Source organism: Acinonyx jubatus, chromosome D1 (genome assembly GCF_027475565.1).
Source record: "Acinonyx jubatus isolate Ajub_Pintada_27869175 chromosome D1, VMU_Ajub_asm_v1.0, whole genome shotgun sequence".
Taxonomy (NCBI): Eukaryota; Metazoa; Chordata; class Mammalia; order Carnivora; family Felidae; genus Acinonyx; species Acinonyx jubatus.
In genome coordinates this window covers 41,704,882-41,726,272 of record NC_069390.1, presented here as the reverse complement: position 1 = coordinate 41,726,272, position 21,391 = coordinate 41,704,882, and the positions used below count along the sequence as shown (strand labels likewise).

At 45.4% G+C, this 21,391-nt stretch overlaps 1 protein-coding gene across 11 annotated transcripts in view; it reads right to left on the bottom strand.

The window, feature by feature from the left end:
* The window catches only part of PLEKHA7 (pleckstrin homology domain containing A7), a 219,610-nt gene that overhangs the window by 67,461 nt on the left and 130,758 nt on the right, over positions 1-21,391 (bottom strand). For all 11 annotated transcript variants that reach the window (XM_053203408.1, XM_053203410.1, XM_053203412.1 and 8 more), the window contains 4 exons: positions 9,915-10,026; positions 9,071-9,175; positions 6,385-6,457; positions 4,873-4,973 (listed from right to left, as the gene is read on the bottom strand). In XM_053203408.1, coding sequence (XP_053059383.1) covers positions 4,873-4,973; positions 6,385-6,457; positions 9,071-9,175; positions 9,915-10,026 — 391 coding nt within the window. The remainder of the gene's footprint in view (positions 1-4,872; positions 4,974-6,384; positions 6,458-9,070; positions 9,176-9,914; positions 10,027-21,391) is intronic.

Below are 21,391 nucleotides of genomic sequence, written 5' to 3'. Positions count from 1 at the left end.
AGGACGATTTTACCTCAAAAACTTAATCCCCCTGGGATAGGACTGTTCTCCTGGCCCTTAGGACCTTGGTCTTGATCCGGCACTAGAGATAAAAGCTAGAATGCTCACACTCCAAGCCCCCAGTATCAGCCTTTAGAACATAGAGGCCTAGGTGAGGAAATGTAGGAGCACTCCAAAGGCCAGGGCCCATCAACTGACTCATTCTCTAACTCATTCATTCAACAATAATTTATCATTGATTATTTATGTGAAAGGTACTGTACCAGAAATTGAAGCAACAGCCTTAATCAACGTCGAGATAGTTTACAATCACATAAGAAGAGAAAGACTACGGACAAATAACTACAATTGTTATAAGCATCGTCAAGAAGTTCAGGATGCTATGAGAGAGGACATCAGGGGAACCTGGCCTGACCTGGAGAAGGAATTACCTATGGAAGTGACATTTAAGCTTCCTTCTACATAGTAAGCAGATATGTTAGTAAAAGTAGCACAGTGGGATGTGTGGGACCCCAAGACAGACAAGAGTATGATATATTCAAGGATGAGGCCGGCATGCCTGGCACAGAGAAAAGGAGAGAGCAGGATGAAATGAGGCCACTGGAGCTGGCAGGGCCAGGTGACTGGGGCCACGTGGTCACATTAGGGTTTTGTCTCATTTTCAAGAACAAGGAGAAGCAATTAAAGAGTTCGAGCTGGGGAGTGGCAAGATCAGATTTTTGTCTGGAAAAACCACTCTGGCTGCAGTCTGAAGAGGTCAGAGTTGAGCTGGGGCAGATGAGGGGATAGGGGGCAGGACACCACTACAGAAGTATAGGTGAGAGATGGTGGTAGGGGCTGAGAAGGAGAGGAGCACCCAGTGTCTGGACAAAACTAGCAGGTAATATCGGCAGGACCTGGTGATGAACTGGACAGGAGAGCTGAGAACCGCAACCGTCAAGGATAAGACTGTCAGGTTTCGGACTTACGCAGACTGTGGTGCACATTTATTGACATTAAGAAGGAACTCCTGGTGCCCAACCTTTGGGCTATGAGCAGCACAGTGAACTGGGTAAGAGCTCAGGCCCTGGAGTTAGCCTGACGTGCATGGTGGGCCTGGCTTCTTACCCCAGAGCAACCTTGGGCAAGCTGCTCAATCTCTCCAGGCCTCCATTTCCTCATCTTTAAAATGGGTGGGTGATGATGGTACTTACCTTTTAAGGCTGTGTGAGCACTAAATGAGATAATGCACATATGGAACTTACAGCACAGCCTACCATTTTTAAGGCTCAAAAGATGTTAATTGATGTTATTATAGGACTAGTCACTTGAGTAATCTAAGGTGACTGAATTTTCTAGAAACTTTGCAAGACCCTTTTCTGCCCTCTCTAACTCTGCCCTCAGGTCAAGATCTCACAGTTCACCAGTTGGAGCCCCGTGTCACGCTCTGGGCTGACAGCTCAGACAAAGCCTGGAGCCTGCTTCGGATTCTGTGTCTCCCTCCCTCTCTGCCCCTCCCCTGCTCGCTTATTCATTCATTCTCTCTCTCTCTCTCTCTCTCTCTCTCTCTCTCTCTCTCTCAGAAATAAACATTTAAAAAAATTAGAATATAAGCTCCACAAAGGCAAGGACTTTGTCCTTCTCATTGTTCTATCCCTAGCATCTATATCCTACCAGGTAGAACAGTGGAGTTCAGTGAAAGTTGGGTGAATATAAATAAGTGAAAAACCACATTTTGGCTGGCCTTTAGCCAGAATCTAAAGCGGGGGTCTTAATCTTTTGGGGGGCATGAACCCTTTGGACAGTTTCATAAATCCTAAGAACCCTTCTCAGAATGTTTCTAAGTATTCAAGTAAAACAAATATGCTATACTGAAATACAGTTACCAAAATTTTCTTAAATGTGGTATAGTGATATAGGTGCTTCTTTAATAATTCATTATATAAGAAATGTAGTAATAATTATTGTCATTTCAAAGTGGCAATGAGCATAATGCTATTTCAAGATATTTACAACAGTTGTAATGTGATATGAAGATCTCTCTGGTTACTAGGGTGACCAAGGCACAGATGCTATGGATACCTGTTGTTGCCTGCTTTCTTAATCAAAGAAAACATTGTAGGTTAAAAAAAAAAAGATGTGATTTATCCACTGACCCTTGGGGGTCTGTAGAGCTCAGGTCAGGAAACCTTGGTCTTGAGGGAGGAAGAATGGCTCAAAGGGAGTAATAAAGGCTTTTCTCCCCATTGAAAATCCTTGGACCCTTGGCTGCACAGGGATGTTTTTTGCTCCAGATCCTGGATCCGAGGGGCAAGCCTGCTCAGAGGTGACCAGGAGGTGAAGGATGGCTGTACATCCAATAGGAGCTCCAATAGGAGGAGCCCCAGGTGAGCTAACAGAGCATAAAAGGACTGTGTCCATCTAGCACCAGCCTTCCTGGTAAAGCACAGGGGTTGCCAGGCTGCAGGCACAGTCGAAAAAGAAAGACAAGGAAAGGTCCATATAACCTTTCTGGCGGTGCCTATCTACCATTACAGATACTCTCAACAATCTCAAGCAAGGTGCCCTAGCAACAGTCAGAGAATTTCAGATCTGGAAAGAACTCAAATCAGAGACAGGTGTAAGGCCCAGAGCACAAAACACTATGCATTCTTCAGTATGCCCAGTAACATGGATGCTGTACTGCCCAAGGGGTCCACTTTCTGGCCCCTAAAAGAACAATGCTTCAACCCAAAGGAAAGGGAACTCTTTCGCACGAAGGAAACCACAACCCTCTGTGGAGAACCAGCTGAAAACCACTAGATTTGTCTGCAGTAGCTTTTCTCTGCTCTCAGACCCTGAGGATCCCCACAACAGGGAAATCCCACCCCACCTCCGACCAAACACGCGCATGCCTTCTATCTCTGAGACAAAAGATTTAGGGAACACTCTTGGTGAAGTCTTTCTAAGAAAAATTTTTTTTCAAAAAGAGAAGAATCTATGACACATTAAGGATGTTTTTCTAAATCTGTTTTCACACCTCCCAGTGAAGTGTTAAGATGAAATATATATAGTTACAATCAGTTACTTTGACCATATTTCAAAAGCTGTCCTAAAAAATTACATACATTATCCTGACTGTTGGCCTAGTAGCAAAAACACTGAACCCCAGAAAGGAAGGCTTTCTGAGGAAGACTTTTAGGCTGCAAAGGACCAGTCTGAAACCCACCGAACACAATGTTTTCAAAGCCAGTCATCAGCAGGAGAGGCTTCTGAACTATTAAAGAGAAGAGTATTCCTAAAATGACAACAATGAACATTAGTTCAAATCACCTTCCACCTCCTGCAATGTGTGTGCAGGAGGTGACCAAAATCAGACGTGGAAGAAAAGCAGAGAGAAAGAAAAAGAAATTGTCCTCCCTCCCTTTACAATGCAATTGAAAGAGAATAGAGTTCATGTTCAAGTTCTGTCACCATCATCTCCCAGCTTTGTGACTTTGAGCAAGTTTCTTAAGCACTCTAATCCTCATGTTCCTAAGCTATAAAATGAAGCTAATAATACTGGCCTCACCCATTGGCTCTCCACAACATTAAATGAGCTTCAACCCACAGCAACTCTGGAGTCATCAGGGATAGTGACAGTCAAGGGAAAGAGAGGGACAGCTCAAACCTGGCAATGGACAAAGCTGAAGCATCAGCCCGGAAAAGAAAGGTAAAAGGTGAGACTGATTTTCCAACCACCACCCCCACAATGGACTCCCAGTCAAGACACTGATGCAGATTATCACCTTCCAGTGATACCATAGACACCATATACCAATGCTTTCTTTAACCCTTACAGAGAACAGTGGCTGTGTTATCATCATGTGCTTTTCCATGATCCTTCAACTATCTCTGGCTGGCAAACTTGACCTCTGTTCAACCTCTGCTTTAGTACCCACCATCTAGTACTCATCTTATACCTTCAACATGGGAATAGCTAAGCTACATGAGTAGTGGGGGCAGGAGCCGCTACCCCACTTGAAAGGCTCATCATTGCCCTGCATCCTGAGCAGTGTGACAGGGCGTTCCCCGTGGCTACTAGCACCAAAGGCTGCTGCTTCAGTGCTGAGACTTCCACTTAGCTGTCAGTAAAGTATAACTTCAACACTCCCCCATCCTCACCATCCCTGGAGGACCCAAGAAACAGCATCAGTGAAGGAATGTGTGGAGGTCGCTAAAGGAGATGGCCTCAGGATTCCCCAAATTTGGGCCTGACCACCACCTTCCTGGAGCCTCCACACCTGGCTCTGAAGATGCTAGAGGGTGTAAAGGACTGCCATCAATTATCATGGCCTCACTCACTCCACATGGCATGGTGACAAAGTAGAAAGGGGGGTTCTACTGTTGAAGGGATTTCCCTTGGGATCCAGAGGGGTTTTTCCAGGATCCAGAAAATAAACCAAATTTGACTCTACTTGCTTTTCAACAAGATAAAGTGGACAAACTCAAAAACCCTTCAACATGAGCCACTGACCCTGAATATAGGTCTTCATAATATAATTGACGTAAGTCCATTATGAGGGGCCATCACTTGCACTAAGTGGCTGGATACTAGTTAGACTGGCTGATTACAGTGATAAGAACACATGAGGAGGAACCCATATGCAATCACAGGACTAGTAGTGAGAGGAAAAGAGGGGTCTGAACACTTGAGCAAGGGTGGGGGACTCAGAAGCTCAGATACAAATGAAAGCACTTGTGATGCTATTCTTGTTTAAAGAATTTATAACTTTGTTAACATGCACCTGAAGTGCTCTAGCTTCTTAACTTCTCCTTTCTCCCCACAGAAAACAACTGCTTTTATGAAGCCATTTTTGGGAACACAAAGTTTCTTAGAGTGGAATTGCTGCACTAGATGGGAAGGGGCAGTACCTTAAAGGAATACTTGCGACTTATACGGTCCTCAGGGGCCACAGGCGAGATCACATAGCTGGGCAGAGGGATGCTCCCAAGGACAGCTTCTTCTCGGCTGTCTTTGAATGGAAAAAAACACATCAGAATAACCTGCTGTGGCACCTTCCTTGGGTTGGTCCATCCCACTGCCCCAGTTCAGGACTCCAAATGTCTTCCCAGGACTACTGCAATTACTGACTGTCCACTCAGGTGCCCCCTGGAGACCTTTGTGCTAATGCTGGAACGACGCAGGTGAAACAGACAGAGGCAGAGGCAGGCATGTAAACGTGCTCAGCACCACCTGCTAACTCCTGAAATACAACAGTTTACAAAATGCTGTGGGAACACAGAGGCAGAAGTGGCACACAGTCTGGGGAAGTGGAGAAGGCTTCAGAAGGCAACATTTAAAGTGTTTTAAAGGATGGGGAAGGGCCTTCTGTGAGGAGCAAACCTCACAGGCAAAGTTAGAGCACGTGCAAAACATCCTACCTTCTACATCTATTTTCTTCCTCTTCTAAACCATCTTCATTATAGAGGTAACTTCCTAATGATAGAGTTGGTCCTGTCGCTCTCCTACTCAAAAGCACTTGCTGCCTGCTCACTGGATGCAAAATGAAACCCAACTTCCTCTGCCTGGTTTCACAGCCCTCTTGCATTTTGGTCCTTACTCACATCCTGAGCCTTCTTTCCTAGTATGTCCTGCATGCAAAATTCACTCGGGCCTCACAGGTCTGTCATTCCACCTTCTTCTGCTTCTAGAACTTTATTCAACTTGTCTCCTCTCCTTGAAATGTCCATCTCCCCCATACACAAAAGCAAAGCTCTACCCATCTTTACAAGCCCAACTCAAATCCCATCTGTTCTAAAAACCCTCTTTAAATTCTCCAATATGGAATTTCTTGCTCCTCCTGAATTGCTTAAGCACACTGAATGCCTTCTAAAGCACCTAACACAGACTAGTCTGTCTTAAAAGTAAACTCTCTCTTCCTCCATGTTTCGAGCCTTACTTCTTTCTCACTATTGCACAGTCCCTAACTCTATGTGCTGGGGCTCCATAAATGTTCATGTGGTCAACTCAACTCACCAGCTGTCCATCCAATATAAATATAGTAGGGGATAGATCCAGACAGCAGGTTACAAAATACAATGATTTATCTGTACTTCCTACCTCTCCAGATTGTGTCAAAGGTATACCTATGTCCTCAAAAGGGTAGAAGCTAAGACAACTCCAGACTTGGAGACCCTAAGTAGCAGACAAACTGGATCCTATTTATTTTAACTCAACAAATGGCACTTCCAGTGCAGGGACTGGTATAAAATGAAGTGACCAACCACCCACATATGTAAAAGTGAACACTTGGGCAAGTAAATAGGTTCTAAATTTGCTCAGGCCACTGGTCCACTCACTGGATTTGAGAACATAACCACCTGTTATCACCTCACCACCCCCTCCAGCACAAAGAGCCCTTGGTGGCCTGAGCTGCAGCTCACCTTTATAGTAAAACAAGCAATAATCGGCAAGCACAAACCACCTCCTTTTCCACAGCCTCATCCCAGAACTGTCCTGCAAAGCAAAGAAAACTACTCAGACAATATGTGAGCACACTATTCCCCCTTCCCAATCATGCACGACATGATGCTGCAACCGAGACTTACCCATATCCACTCTTTCATCCAATAAATTAATGAATTAATGAATTTTTATTGCATGGCCATTTTTTTATAGGACATGAAAATTTAGATTCAATGATGGTTTATCCCAAGGAAGTTTTATGTATGTCCTGGAAACAGATTAATGTAAGTATCCTTCTTTTAGAAAGGAAGATATGGATTCAAAAATACAGTTCTTCCATGAAAGAAATAAGCTTTTGGGGAGCCTGGGTGGCTCAGTCCATTAAGCGTCTGACTTCAGCTCAGGTCACCATCTCAAGGTTCGTGGGTTCGAGTCCCCGTGCCAGGCTTTGTGCTGACAGCTCAGAGCCTAGAGCTGCTTCGGATTCTCTGTCTCCACTCTCTGCCCCTCTCCCACTCGCACTTTGTCTCTCTCTCTCTCAAAAGCAAATAAACATTAAAAATAATAATAATTAGGGGCGCCTGGGTGGCTCAGTCGGTTAAGCACCTGACTTCGACTCAGGTCATGATCTCGCGGTCCGTGGGTTCGGGCCCCGAGTCGGGCTCTGTGCTGACAGCTCAGAGCCCGGAGCCTGTTTCAGATTCTGTGTCTCCCTCTCTCTCTGACCCTCCCCCGTTCATGCTCTGTCTCTCTCTGTGTGTCTCAAAAATAAATAAACGTTAAAAAAAATTTTTTTTAAATAATAATAATTAAAAAACAAAAGAAATCAGCTTTTAACAAAAAGGAAGCTATTTATTTACCTGGGTGCTATTCTGTAAAAATATTTATGCTGATGAGAAAATTTATTTACATAGTATGGAACAAAGGAATTTAAGTTAGCTAATTAATCATTGAGGCAAAGTTCTCATTTGATGGAGTTCAATTCTCGATCATAAGGGGCTGATTTTGTCATGGATTTGCCTTCCACTCAGTGTAAAAAGACTTGGATTATCTTGCTATCTAATCGTCTCATACTGTGAATCTATTTTTACTCATCTAAAATCTAAATCAAGGGGCGCCTGGGTGGCTCAGTTGGTTAAGCATCTGACTCTTGGTTTCAGCTCAGGTCATGATCTCACAGTTCATGGGTTTGAGCCCTGTATCAGGATCTGCACTGATAGCACAAAGATTCTCTTGGGATTTTGTCTCCCTCTCTGCCCCACCCCTACTCATACACATTCTCATGCCCTCTCTCTCTCTCAAAATAAACTTTAAAATAAAATAAAATAAAAATACATTTATTAAAAATATTTTAGGTGATTGTGAAAATTCTAAGAAAACTAGGCCAGAGCAGGAAAATAGTAGTGTTGCAAGGTCCGTTTTCTCCCAAATCTAGGAAAATTCCAGAACTTGCTTTTAGCTGTTAAAACTGTTTTCCTTCTGCAAAAGTTTTCAACAAGTTTAAATTTAAAAAAAATAACAAAGTTATTACAGTTTCTAAACCTAAGCACAAGATGAAGTTTGTTCATTCTCTACTTACTAAAGTGCTAAAAACAAATTTAACTTGCTGAATTCATACATTTCTTGGTTATATCTTCTGCACTAACCACATTATCTCTAAGATCTTGCTTTATTTGGAAAACTCCTCTCCATCTTTCCACACCTAGTGCAAATGTCACCTCCTCTGGGAAGCCTTTCAGGACTCCCCCCAAAGAGAGCTACATTCTCTGTGCTGTGTGTCCATAGTACTCCACACAGGTCGCTGTTAGAGTTCCAGCACAGCCACAGTGGGGGCTGGGGAGAAGAATTACTTATAGCCCTTTCCCTCTCCCTCCACATTTCAAAGGAGCATGCTTTTGTTTAATGGGGATGAGGATGCAGATGGGAAAGCCAGGTTACTCAGGTAAAAGAGATGGGCAGAGAGGCAAGGAAAGAGACACAGCCATGAGGGAAAAGGGTACCATTGAGAGAGGTGTCAGCACAGTGTCTGACAGAGGAGGCTGGAGAGCTATGGGAGTTACCAAGGGGAGACTGAGAGAGATAGATTTCAAGGGGACTTTTAGGGATTTCTTCTGTGTGGCGTGCAACATAATGCCCTCCTCTGTCTTCTTGTAGAGCCTTTAGTAAAAATCCACATCATTGCCCTTGGTGTTTGATGTGTGTTTTTGGTATGATACGTGAGAGACTGAGGGCAATAATAGGCCAGGTGAGAGATGTGTCTGTTTGGGGGTGAGGAGGCAATGAGCTGGATTTGGCTGATTTGGAATCTGAGGGGCTAGGGGAGCTAGATATGTGTGCTAGACTAGAGGAGAGGAAAAGATGGGGTTTTTCAGCCAAATGATAACAAAGGCAAGTGCCGGCAGGGGATTGGCAGGAAGGCTAGATTTGTGTGACCCACCCACACTAGTGCATGGGTCCCAGGGCAGCCAGTAGCACTGGGGGCCCATGTGGTCAAGTGGGTTTGGGGAGGCAAGGTGTAACCACTGAGCAAACAAACCTGCCTCAGATGAACTCAGGAAGAGAGAGCTTATTAGGAGTCTATTTGCAGCTCCCAGTGGCCAGAATAAGGAAGACAATCAGCAAGAGTCATTCCCCTCCCTCACTCTCCCTTCCCAGTCTCCTCACCTGCTTGTGCAGCCACCCCCTCACCACCACCGGAACATTGGGGTTCCTCCGGATGGCCTGGTCCCTCTTCCCAAAGCTGTGGACTTTATTGCTGGACTTCATGATCTAGGAAAAAGCAGACTTGAATTCTAGCAGCAGGGGAAATTATGGAGTCACAAAAAGCACCTGCATGATAAGAGAGCTGCAGGCTCCTCTGCCTTACTCCAAGCAGCAGCACCTTGATCGAAAGAGACTGGAATAGGTGGGCACATGGCCACAGCATTTCAATTAAAAGGCAAATCCAAGACCTAGCAAGCTTCCCATCTGGCACACAGAGAAAAAAAACATTTAAAGGGATTTTTCAATCAACTTTCACCAGCAGCTATTGGTCCTAATATGTCCTAGTCTTTCTGAAGCAAAGTTACTTTTCAGTCACAAATTTTGCCAATTTCCAGACATCTACCCCTTCCTATCTGGGTTCAGTCCTTAGCACTCACCCCTTCTCTGCAATGCCGGTTCTCTTCCCTGTTCCTCAATGCTCCCACATCTCACCTTTCCTCAGGACCACCTGTCACAAATCTCACCAGGCAGTCTCTAACACACCTGTGAACAGAGGCACGGCCCTCCCAAGACAAGCCAGAAAAATGAAGAATGCACACGGGGACCTAGGTGTCAATCCTGGTTCTGCCAGCAATCACCTGTTTTCTTGGACAAGTGACATAACCCCAACTGGTTTCCATTTCCTGATCTGTCATTTGGGGAGGATACTTCTTACAAGCCTCCCTCACAAAATAATAGTGACAGTCAGTGGGCATCTGCAAAATAGTAAAGGGTGGAAGGAAGGAATGACTGGCCAGGAGCTCACCTTGGGGCCAGGTTTGGCCTCCACGGTCGACGTGGTTCCAGCTGTGGATGTTTCACTGACCATGCTGGACGGTCTTTGGTTTCTCTCTTGCTTCGACATATGTGGATGTGGCCTGTGGGAAAACACAGGAAAGTCCAGTAAGTACCAGGCTGCACTGAAAGTGGAATCTGAGATTTATCACAGACAAGAACCGGTTGATATGCCTCAGACAACCCACGACTGATCTTTTGGAGACCACCTGAGTCAAGACTGCATCCAGAAGACCACAATGTCCATGTGCTTCAGGGAGTCTAGAGGATAACAGATGGTCCACCTCCATGGCCTGACAACCCACCAAGGGGCCAAGGCCATCATTCCTGCCTGCTGTCCTAAGGTCCCCACATTTACGCTCTTACTCAGGTTATCTGTGGCAACTGCCCCATCAGATGGGCACCAACAGTTGTACCACTTTTTACACAAACAACCCATACTCCTTACATACACATGCACACACACCCCTCCATTTCCCTGGCTCCCAAAAGAAGCTGTTTATAATTAGTAACAAGAAATCACTTGCGCACACATCCACACCCCTAGATACATACAGAAAATCACTTACATAAACGCCAGTGGGGCTTGCCTCCCAAAATAGATCACTCAACAAAGAGTCCTATTCTAGGAACACTCTTTTACCCCAAAATAGAACCATCAGAGATATTAACCCCTTGTGCCATGCCTGGAAACAGGAAGCAATGAGACATGCCTGGGTCCCCAATGAAGATCCCCCTCAGTGCATCCCCAACAGCACCGAGTGACACCATGCTTCCCATCGAGAAGCTCCACCTGCCCTGGGAGAGCCAGATCTCTGGGAACATCTCCATATGACATTCAAGAGACACTACAGAGAACCCTTCTCACCTGCCTCCACAGATCCCCAGCATTTGCCAGAGTCTTTCAAAACCCGGGTAGCAGCAAATGCCTGCAACAAATTCAATGCCTATCCTCAAACAGCTTGATGCCTGCTTCCCAAACTCTAACTCCAGGATCAGCAAGCCGTCCTCAAAGCGTACGTCTCATTGTTCTGTGGCTGGGTTCTCTACAGGCAACAGGACCCAGGCAGCTGCAGTAAACTGAGGCTCTCTTCCCTGAGGAGCGGAGACAATCTGACTTGAAGGCCGGGGCTAGGAGCCTGACAGGAAGGAGGATCCAGACAGGACGCAGTGAGGAAGCAGCCCTCTGGGTGTCCGTTCACCAGGCTCACTTTTATACAGGTGCCACCAGGGAAAGTCCTAGTTTCCACCTTGGAGATGTGCTGCCTCTTTCAAAACCATTACTGCTCGAAGGATAAGTGATCCTTCCTGTGCCCTAAGACAGAGCCCCGAAACCCTGCACCTCTACTTCTTCACAGAAGTAGCCGTAACCACCGTGCTCTCCACACTGTGCCAGCGGCAGGACCACTGCAGTGGGACTGGCTTTCCAAAGGGCTGAGCTCTGCCGGATGCTTGGCAGCTCGGGGTGCAAGTCCCACCAGGCAGAAAGATCACTGGCTCCTTATCCGCTCAGGCACTCACCCCAGATTCCCCGCCCCCGGCCTCCATCTCAGCCAGACTTTTGTTACTGCTCCCCACTCAGAGAATGTCACCGCACTCAGCTCACTGCTGGCAGAGGCTGCATGCAGCAAAAAGATAATCGCCAACCGGGGGTGAGAAGGGCCTTGAGAGGCTGCCTTGTCCAGTCCCTGCCTCCAGGCAGAACTATGCCCAAAACGTCGGCCTGGAACCTAGTCTTGCCTGACTTTCAGATGTCCAGAGGTTGAGACAAAGATGACTTCTCAGGTTGCATCAGTTATGGCAGTTGTATCTTGGAGCCAGAATTCAGGACACAAAGTCCGACAATATTTGTTTGAGATTTTATCAAGTTTAATTTGCTCCCACTTAAAATACTGATAGAGGATTATTATAGAATATTTGGGAAATATAAGAAAAAAAGCTAAACAAAAAGAAAAAAAAATTACCATAGTCTGGCTACCCAAAGGAAAACCATTTTTAACACTTGGTATATATACTTCCATTCTTTTTTATATGTCTGGGTTTTGGGGGGTAGGGGAGAGAAGAGTGTTTTTTTCTTTTTATATAACTGATCACACTGTGTTTATGATTTCGCATTTTGATTTTTAAAACATAATGTAAACATTTTCTCCATTATTTTAAAAACATCCACATCATTTTATTTTTTCTTTATTTTTATTTCTTTTTAAATAAACTCTATGCCCAACATAAGGCTTGAACTCACAGCCCCGAGATCAAGAGTCATACGCTCCTCCTCTGTGAGACAAAGGAAAAGACTATCTGGATGTGTGACTGGTCCAGAAAATCCAGATGGACAGCCATTTGCACAACTTCTGTACAATCTTGAGCTCTGACTCTAATCACCTCCTGCTTTCTAGTCTCATGTCCCCAATCCCATTCGGGGATGCTGGCTGGCCAGGAAGCTCCTCCAGACAACATTGCTGTCCTACAGACTTGGGTGGATGAGGAAAGGGTTACAATCACCACCTAGGAAGCCAATTATGAACAGATTTCAGCTGGAGAAGGACTGGCTGTGGTCCCAACACTGAACATTAGTGAGGGACAGTGGACCACAGTGGACCACAGTGGGGGGCGGGGGGGGGGCAGAGTACAAGAGGAGGAGGAGGAAAACCATGAAGACAATTCCATTCCTCATTCTATAGAGACCTCTACTCAGCCACACTCAGAGAAAGCTGGCTTATTAGGAGAAATAGCCCAAACTAAATCTGCCCCAGAGAGGGAACCATGTTGTCTCTATAAACAGTGTCTTCATCAGGGCTCTCCATGGGCAGGGACAGCTCCCAGCTGGAGCAACAGTCTCCATCTCTAGCTGGCAGTCCCTGACCTTGCTCTCTGAAAGAACAAGGTGCCCACAGCTACTCACTCAGTCAAGTGGCAAGATCTGCCTTCAGAGGATGTTCCTCTGAATCTCCTCAGTGTCGGTAATGATCTCCCAGGTCTCCTCCAAGGGTGAATATGACTTTTGGAAATAATTAGATGTTATCTGGAATTACAACCAGTTAAAAAGAAAAAAAGAAAACAAAAACAGGTGGTGGTCATGCTTGGGACACCATTTGGTACCCAAAAACAAGGATATAAAAAAGTCTTGGGGTGCCTGGGTGGCTTAGTCTGACACTTGGTTTCAGCTTAGGTAATGACCTCACAGTTCATGAGTTTGAGCCCTGCATCAGGTTCTGCACTGGCAGCACAGAGCCTGTTTGGGATTCTCTCTCTCCTTCTCTCTCTGCCCCTGCTCCCCACCCCCTCTAAAAATAAACAAACTTTTTAAAAAAGTCTCAAAAACAATTTTCTGAAAAGCTGGCTCTGATGGAAAGTTCTGGAGGTTGTTTACCACACTGTTTTGAGAAGTGGGAATATAAATAGTGTTATGTGTATAGCCTCCTGAAGAGAGATACTAAAAGAATCACCTTATAGGTGTGTTCCCCACTTAAAAGCCTGGTGGGACAGACACTGACTTGTCCTCAATTCCTCAGACTGAGGTATCTCCTGACAGGTTTCACTCAAGAACGGTCCCCTCCCCCAGAGAAGAGCCTGTGCCCCTGAGCTGAGCCGCTGTGAAAGGTGGTTCAGTTAACAGCATGCCCTCAGGCACATGAGTCACACAGATCCCAAGAGAGGAGACCGAAAAACCTGCACACGCTATGGGAAGACAGACTCTTGGTGTCATTAAATAAAATCTATTAACTTAAAAGCCTGTTTGCCAGGTTTCTGTACTATCTGGATTCCCAAAGTACAGTGGAACGATCTGAACAAAGACATCTCTTTCCTTGGCTTGGGCTACATGAATGCTGATTATTTTGCTGGGGGGGTGTGGGCTGAAGTTCAAAACAGTGAGCTAGAGTCTTAACTGCCTCTCAGCTGAAATGAACAAAAAAAGAAGTTAGGACTAGACAAAAATCAGTCTGGAGAAAGCCAGTAGGAAAGTGACTTCATTCTACTCCAAACTTCCTCAAGGATGTGTCAAGTGAGCCTGGACAGGAAATCACTTTCTATGTCCCTCAATTTCCCCCTTTATAAAAGGAACTGCTTCTGCTACCTGCACATCCAGGAGTAAATGCATAGAACACTGACAGATGTAGTAAGAGGGAGGTTATGAATTCAGATTTTTTTTTTCTGTTGGGTCTGAATTTAGGTGAGTTTGGTTAGTGGGATCCTTGGCTGCCTCTTGGTTAACATTATGAATAGGAGCAAGCTGAAGTGGGATCACAGCAAGACCCTTTTCTACCCTATTGCTGTCATAATAAGTATGTCACCAAGCCAAGAATCACCAATCCTTAATGTGAGTACACAAAGTCAAGCAAGCAGAGGGACGGAGCTGTACTTGCCCACCACTACTGTGTGCCAGGCAGTTAGACTACATTATTGCATTTAACCCTGAAAAGCCAGTTTTACCATCTCCATTTTGCAGGTGAGGTAAACTGAGGCTAAGACAGATTAATAACTTGCCCAAGACAGAAGCTGGACTCCAAAACCTGGTCTTCACAAGAGACACCACCCCATGGCAAGTCCCAGGGTCTGACAGAAGCAGGCTTTTGCTCTTCTCAGCCCCAAGGACCAATCCCCAAAACAAGAGGATCCTGGAGTGGTGGAAAGCCCAGGAGCCCGGAATAATTGGGTCTCAACAAAGCTCCGCAGCTTAGTCACTCCTCCACAAGTCACATCATTTCTCTGGGCCTCAGTTTCCATTTTTACAAAATAGGGTGAAAACTACTCTCATCTCACAAGGTGGTTGTGTGGAGTGAAAGAACATCTTAAAAACTATGAACGCAGCACTAAATGAAAAGCACCATCATGGCTTTACCAGTGGACATGCCAGAATTTAAATCTCAGGTACATTCTATTTTTATTTCCAAGGCACTTCTCTCCAGAAAATTCAAAGTGCCAAACAATTAACTTCTAAACAATCATTTCCTATAAACACCTCTATGAGCACCTTATCCACGTGGGGCTCCTTTAAAGTACAATAAACTTGTGGGGAACTGGGCTCCTATTCTTTCCCCAGGAGGTTAGAAAGCTATTGGGAATTGGGAATCCTTTATTGAGAAGATGTTATTAGATGTCACTTGTATCCCATCAATTCTTTGGGGGGAAAATAGGTCCCCGAATTCATGTTCTGTCCTCAAGTATTCCACACAGAGAGCTCAGCTAAAATTAATGCTATGACAGCAGGGTGTATGAGAAGAGGCATACTCACTAACAACCAGCAAATTTTTTAAAGTGCTCACACCCACCACCTAAGGGGTTTGGGGAAAGCAATGCACAATGAAAAGCAGTAATAAAAGAAAGTTCTTGTCCCAAGCAGGCAGACACCTCCACACCCCCTCTTCTCAGAGAAAGAGACACACACAGACCGCCAACGCTCACTGTATACTCCCAACACCCTGGGGGAGGCTGTCTGACACGGGTTTTCATTCAGCAACTGTGGCCTTGTTACTCAACTATGGCTTTCTGTGTTCTTTCTCCTCCCCGCAACTCCCCTCTGGAACACACCCTCATCCCACCCCACCTCAGGAGCTGGAAACCAGCCCAAAGAGCACCCCTCACCTGGCATGAAAATAACGTAGTGAGCCTCATGGGCTCCCCTCCCCATCCCCAAACCCAAACACTGTTCTGAACTCAGCCTGAGTCCTGCTCAGCCGTGTGACCTTGGACCAGTTTCTTGGGCTGTCTACTGTCCAGGTTCCATGCTTCTATCTGTGCTGGGGAAGAACCAGACCTTGACCTCTACTGTTCCTTCCACTTTTGCTCTGCTATTTCAGAGATACTAAAATTCTAACCCAAGACACTTATAAGCCCTCCTCTAGCCTATATCAGCTTCTCTTGGTTTACCAGGCAGCCACGACCCTCACTAGAAAACAGCCCTTTCTAACGGAGATCTGGGCATTTTCCAGACTCGGGGAAATAAAAGAGGAGGACAAGAAGGGTACTCGCAGGAAGAAACAAAATGACTGTTTGCAAGCAGCAGCTTACCCTCCACACACAGCCAAGCCACCACTGCAGCATTTTCATCCCACACAGACAGAGCCTGAGATGTGATTGCTGCCTGGTAATGACTGCATCCCCGGTGCTAATGCCCTTGGGAACATCGACACCAAAAGCCAAGTCAAAAACCAGGTGTCTGAATGAACTAAGAACGCCATCACCACCTCTTCCCCTACCTGTGACTGTCACAAATGCCGACTCCTAGACCAGGAAGGAAAACTGAACAGTCAAGTTTCTGCATCTGCTTGCCAGGTGTTTCCATTTTTCATCATTTTTTCCTGCTGCCATGGCAACCAAATGCAACAGGCAAAGCTAGCCCAAGACTGACACTCTGGAGAGACAAGGTGCTGGTTATATCAGCCACACAGTCCGGGGCTCAGCAGATGAACAACAGGACAGACTCCTCCAAGCTCAGAGTTGTAGTGTGCCCCCACCCTTATCCTGTGCTCTTTATCTCTCACTGCAAATTCTTACCAACTTGAAACCGCAGGAGGAACAGGAGTCAGCCTCCCGTCTCCTAGCAGCAGGAGGTAGCCCACCCCCAGTCCCACAGTCTGCACATGCCTTGAAGAGTCTTGCCCTGCAACTGCAAAATGAACCGCTCGCTGAAGGTAATTCTTACCTTCAGCAAGATATCTTTAGGAGTGGTATCCTCCAAACACCACTCATGACATTCCAGGCAATTCCAACTTACAGTTTCTTTTCCAAACAATCCAATGAGAAAACAGGGGGCTGCTCAGACTCCAATGGAAGGAACAAGCTAACCTCACTAGGATGCCAGGAGAAGCAGGCCAGGCACGGGTCCCCTTGGGGTTAAGGAATCTGGGAGATTTTGGGTGCCTTACAGCTGGCTTCTGAGCGTGGCAGCAGGCTTCTGAACTTCCAGAGCACATACTCTCTCTCAACTAGGACCCACCTCAACATCAAACGCTTGACAGAGCCTGGGGATCGGTGTACACAGCCTGCTGTCAGTCAGCTGCCAGCGTCACGGCTCCGGAATGCTTCTCTCCTTTTCCCCAAGAGCTGCGGAGGCGGCTGTCAGCGGCTTCCTGGACAGCCCGGCTCTGAGGAGAAAATGCTCCTGTGCATAGCACCAACCACCAGAACCGCAGCCTGGAAGTTCCTTGTGCCAAGGCTATCTCTTTAGGAGGGCTCCCGCCTGTGTCCCGTGAAGCCACAAAGGCCAACCACAAGCTCCAATTCAAGAAAACCACAGAGAATCAGGAAAAGAGACTGAAGAGGAGGAGCTCAAATGCTCCAATCACTGGAAATGAGGCCCTGTAGAAAGGCTTGAGAACATTTTCTGGAGAAAAGACTACTAAGGAGGGCTGGCGTCTTTCAAGCAAGCATGAAGTTATAAGATCAAATGTCATTACTGCAGATACAATTAAAATCTCTAGCCTATCTGGCACACCAACACTTAAGTACAGCCAAGGAAGAGGACTATCTCTTGAAAACCACTCAGATGAGAGGCAGTATTGGAGTGGTTGGAGGCACAGCATCTGGGGCCAAACCATTTGGATTCAAATCCTAACTGCCACTTACTAGCTGTGTGACTTTTGGCAAGACTCTTAACCTCTCTGTGCCTCAGTATCCATGACTATAATGGTATCTTCTTCATAAGACTGTTGTGGAAATGTACTTAGAAATGTACCTGGCAATGCAGCTGCTCTGGAAAAGTGTGGAGGTTCCTCAAAAAATTAAAAATAGACCTACCCTATGACCTAGCAGTAGCACTGGTAGGAATTTACCCACAGGATACAGGAGTACTGATGCATAGGGGCACCTGTACCCCAATGTTTATAGCAGCACTCTCAACAATAGCCAAATTATGAAAAGAGCCTAAATGTCCATCAACTGATGAATGGATAAAGAAATTGTGGTTTATATACACAATGGAGTACTACGTGGCAATGAGAAAGAATGAAATCTGGCCCTTTGTAGCAACGTGGGTGGAAATGGAGAGTATTATGTTAAGTGAAATAAGCCATACAGAGAAAGACAGATACCATATGGTTTCACTCTTATGTGGATCCTGAGAAACTTAACAGAAACCCATGGAGGAGGGGTAGGAAAAAAAAAAAGAGGTTAGAGTGGAAGAGAGCCAAAGCATAAGAGACTCTTAAAAACTGAAGCATAAGAGACTCTTAAAAACTGAGAACAAACTGAGAGTTGATGGGGGGGGGGGGTGGAGGGAGAGAAGGGTAGGTGACGGGCACTGAAGAGGGCATCTTTTGGGATGAGCACTGGGTGTTGTATGGAAAACATTTTGACAATAAATTTCATATATTAACAAAATAAATAAATAAATTAAACTCATGAACAAAGAAAAAAATAATAAAAAAAAAAATATAGGTCAATACCCAAAAAAAACCAAACAAACTGAGAACAAACTGAGAGTTGATGGGAGGTGAGAGGGAGGGGAGGGTGGGTGATGGGTATTGAAGAGGGCATCTTTTGGGATGAGCACTAGGTGTTGTATGGAAACCAATTTGACAATAAATTTCATATATTAAAAAAAAAAAAAAAGAAATGTACCTAGCAATAAATAATAAGGGCTGTTGGGGAAATGTACTTAGAAATGTACCTGGCAGTAAATAATAAGGGCTCTAAGTGTTCGTTGTAAAAATAATAACAATATTATTATTAATGGAAAAAGTCAAGTCTTATTCTAGGAGGTAGCTTATCTCATTTAAAGTTAAAGATGAAACTCTAGATACTGAAACAAGGGCTGTTGAAAAATCTCTTTCTTAGAAAATTATGAACTGAGCTAAAATTTGCCCGCCTATAATTCTTCTCATTGACCTGATGCCTGCCTCAGCAGCCGTGCAACAAATGGACCTCACTTTTGCGTGCCAGCCCTTCTTGAAGACTTATAGTACATCCTCCTTCATCTTCTCTCATGCAGACTAAATATGAGAGGTCACAGGACAGGGTTTCCAGACCCCTCACCATAATGGTCCCCTTCCCCAGGGCAATCTCAATTGTTCAACATCCCTCTTAAAATTTAGTACCCAGATCAAAATGTTTGGGGCTTGGCATGTCTTTGATGCTCCATAAACTTGGAATGAATGAGTGAAGTAGTCCACAATCACCATAGTATACCAGAGGTATTGTCTTCCTTTCTCTACATCTTGTACTTTTATTAATGCAGCCTGAGCTCATATTAGCTCTTCCAAGTGAGATTTCCATGTGCCTGGTGGCTTTGGTGTATAGAAGTGTCCCCTGGGGAACAAGCCTGTAGGACCTGTTGGCTGATACCCACCTGCCTTGGGGGTTCTGACAAAGAACAGAAAAGGTGAAATGAGAAATCAAACCCTCTAATCATGCAGCAAAATAAGCTTGTCAGTGACAGACTCAAAAGGTCCTGATTCCCTTAATAAATCTGAACTGTGGATCATTAAGTGTAGTCATTAGTGATGGCCAAGAAATATTTCTGATACTCTTCCCAGGTACATGATAGAAATGTACTTTCTTGGCCCCTTAAAGTGGCCATTTGACTTGCTTCAGCCAATGAAATGTGAAAGAGCAGTGCACAAGTCACCAAGTTCCCCTCTTCTTGCCTTTGCCAATCATGGAAGCACAGAGATGGAGCTTCCCTCAGTAAAGATGATGGAGCAGAATCCCTCAGGGGACCTGTGACGGACATGGAGCACAAGCGAGAAATAAACCTTAATTGTTTCACATCACTGAGATTGTTTGTTGTTGTTACCACAGCAGACCCTAGCCTATCCTGTATTACTGACACAGAAACTAGAATGCTCAGAGCTCATGCCCTCTGGATCCACTGATCATAGCTTTCACATTATTTCTCTTCTCCCTGCTTCCAATATGTAAGGCGGGAAATCATCTTTTGATGGGCATGCACCTGTTACACCAAGCAGCTTTGGTAAACCCCACCTGCCAACACTGCAGGAGAGGTGTTACCTGTTCACACAGTAATGCTCTAAAGGAAGCTACCATGGGGACCTGTTTGTTTTTCTTCCCATACAAGAAGGAGCCCACAATTATTTGACTAAAATCCATCTAAGATTGTCACCACGGCCCAGAGAATGACAGGTATCTGGAGGAGATTTAAGGATGAAAGGAAGAATCTGGGAGTAATTTAGGAGGGATTAGCAAGTTGGTCAGTGGTTCTTAAACTTTTACCTGAATCAGAAGCACCTGAAGGCCTGCTAAAATACAGGTTATGGAGTGCTACCTCCAGAGACTCTGATTTAGTAGGTCTGGAGTGGCGCTCAAGAATTTGCATCTCTAACTAGTTCGCAGGTGATGCTGGTGGAGAGACCACCCTGAAAACCACTGCTCTGGAAGGATTCAATTCAATTCAAGAAGCCAGAGTTGGCGGGGGTGGGGGGTGGGGGGGGGGAACCTAAGTGGCTTAGTTAAGCATCTGACTCTTGATATTGGCTCACGTCATGATCCCAGTGTCATGGGATCAAGCCCTGCACTGGGCTCCACACTGGCAGTGTGGAGCCTGCTTAGGATTCTCTCTCTCCCTCTCTTTCTGCCCCTCCCCTGCTCACATGCTCACTCTCTCTCTTTCTCAAAATAAATAAACATTAAAAAAAAAAAAAAAAAGAGCCCAGAGTGGAGGCTCTGGTGAAAGGAGTCAATGACGCCTTAACAGACACTCTTTCGAGAAGAAAAAGAAAAGAGCCAGTTTTCCTTTTTCCACTCACATTAATCTGAGAGCTGATGTGTAAAGGACACACAAATGGTCATCTCAGTCTTTTTTCTTCATCACATAACACACTACACAACAAAATTAAGCTCCCCTAAGGGAACAAATCAGGAATCTTATTTGTTGGCATCTTTAAAACTGGGTTTCTGTGAGGTGAAATTGTGCCTCACTCACCCTTGAGAGCTCCACCAGAGGGTAAATCTGGGTGTATTTCAGGAGGAAGCAATTTAGATACTTGGCTGCAACTCCCTCTCCCACCTTATCTCCACACTCCCCTTCATAAACCTCTGCTAAAAGTCAGTCCCTCTTGCCCTCCGACCCCACCAAAGCGCATCACCCTTCCCTCAGCTGTGACTGATGGCACGCACGTGCACACTTATCTACACTTATCTAAATCCCCCCTTCCTCCAATTTAGGACCAGACACCTCAGGAAAGTCTTCCCTTTCTTTCATCCCCAACACAGTCAATCAATCACCAAGTCCGGTCAATTTTACCTCCCAAGTATCTCCAGAATCCATCTGGTGTGCTTCATTTTTCTTTCTAACTCAACTAGTATAGATCCTCCACACTCTACCCGCCCCCCGTCTTTGCTCAGGTGGGGGCACCTTGACTGGACAACTGAGACAATTTAAACAACATCCCTTCCCAGGATGAAGAGGCCTCCCACAATCCCTAAGCCAGGTTAGAACCCTCTTTTATCAACTCCCATTGAACCCTATGTTTTTTCTACCATGAACATTTA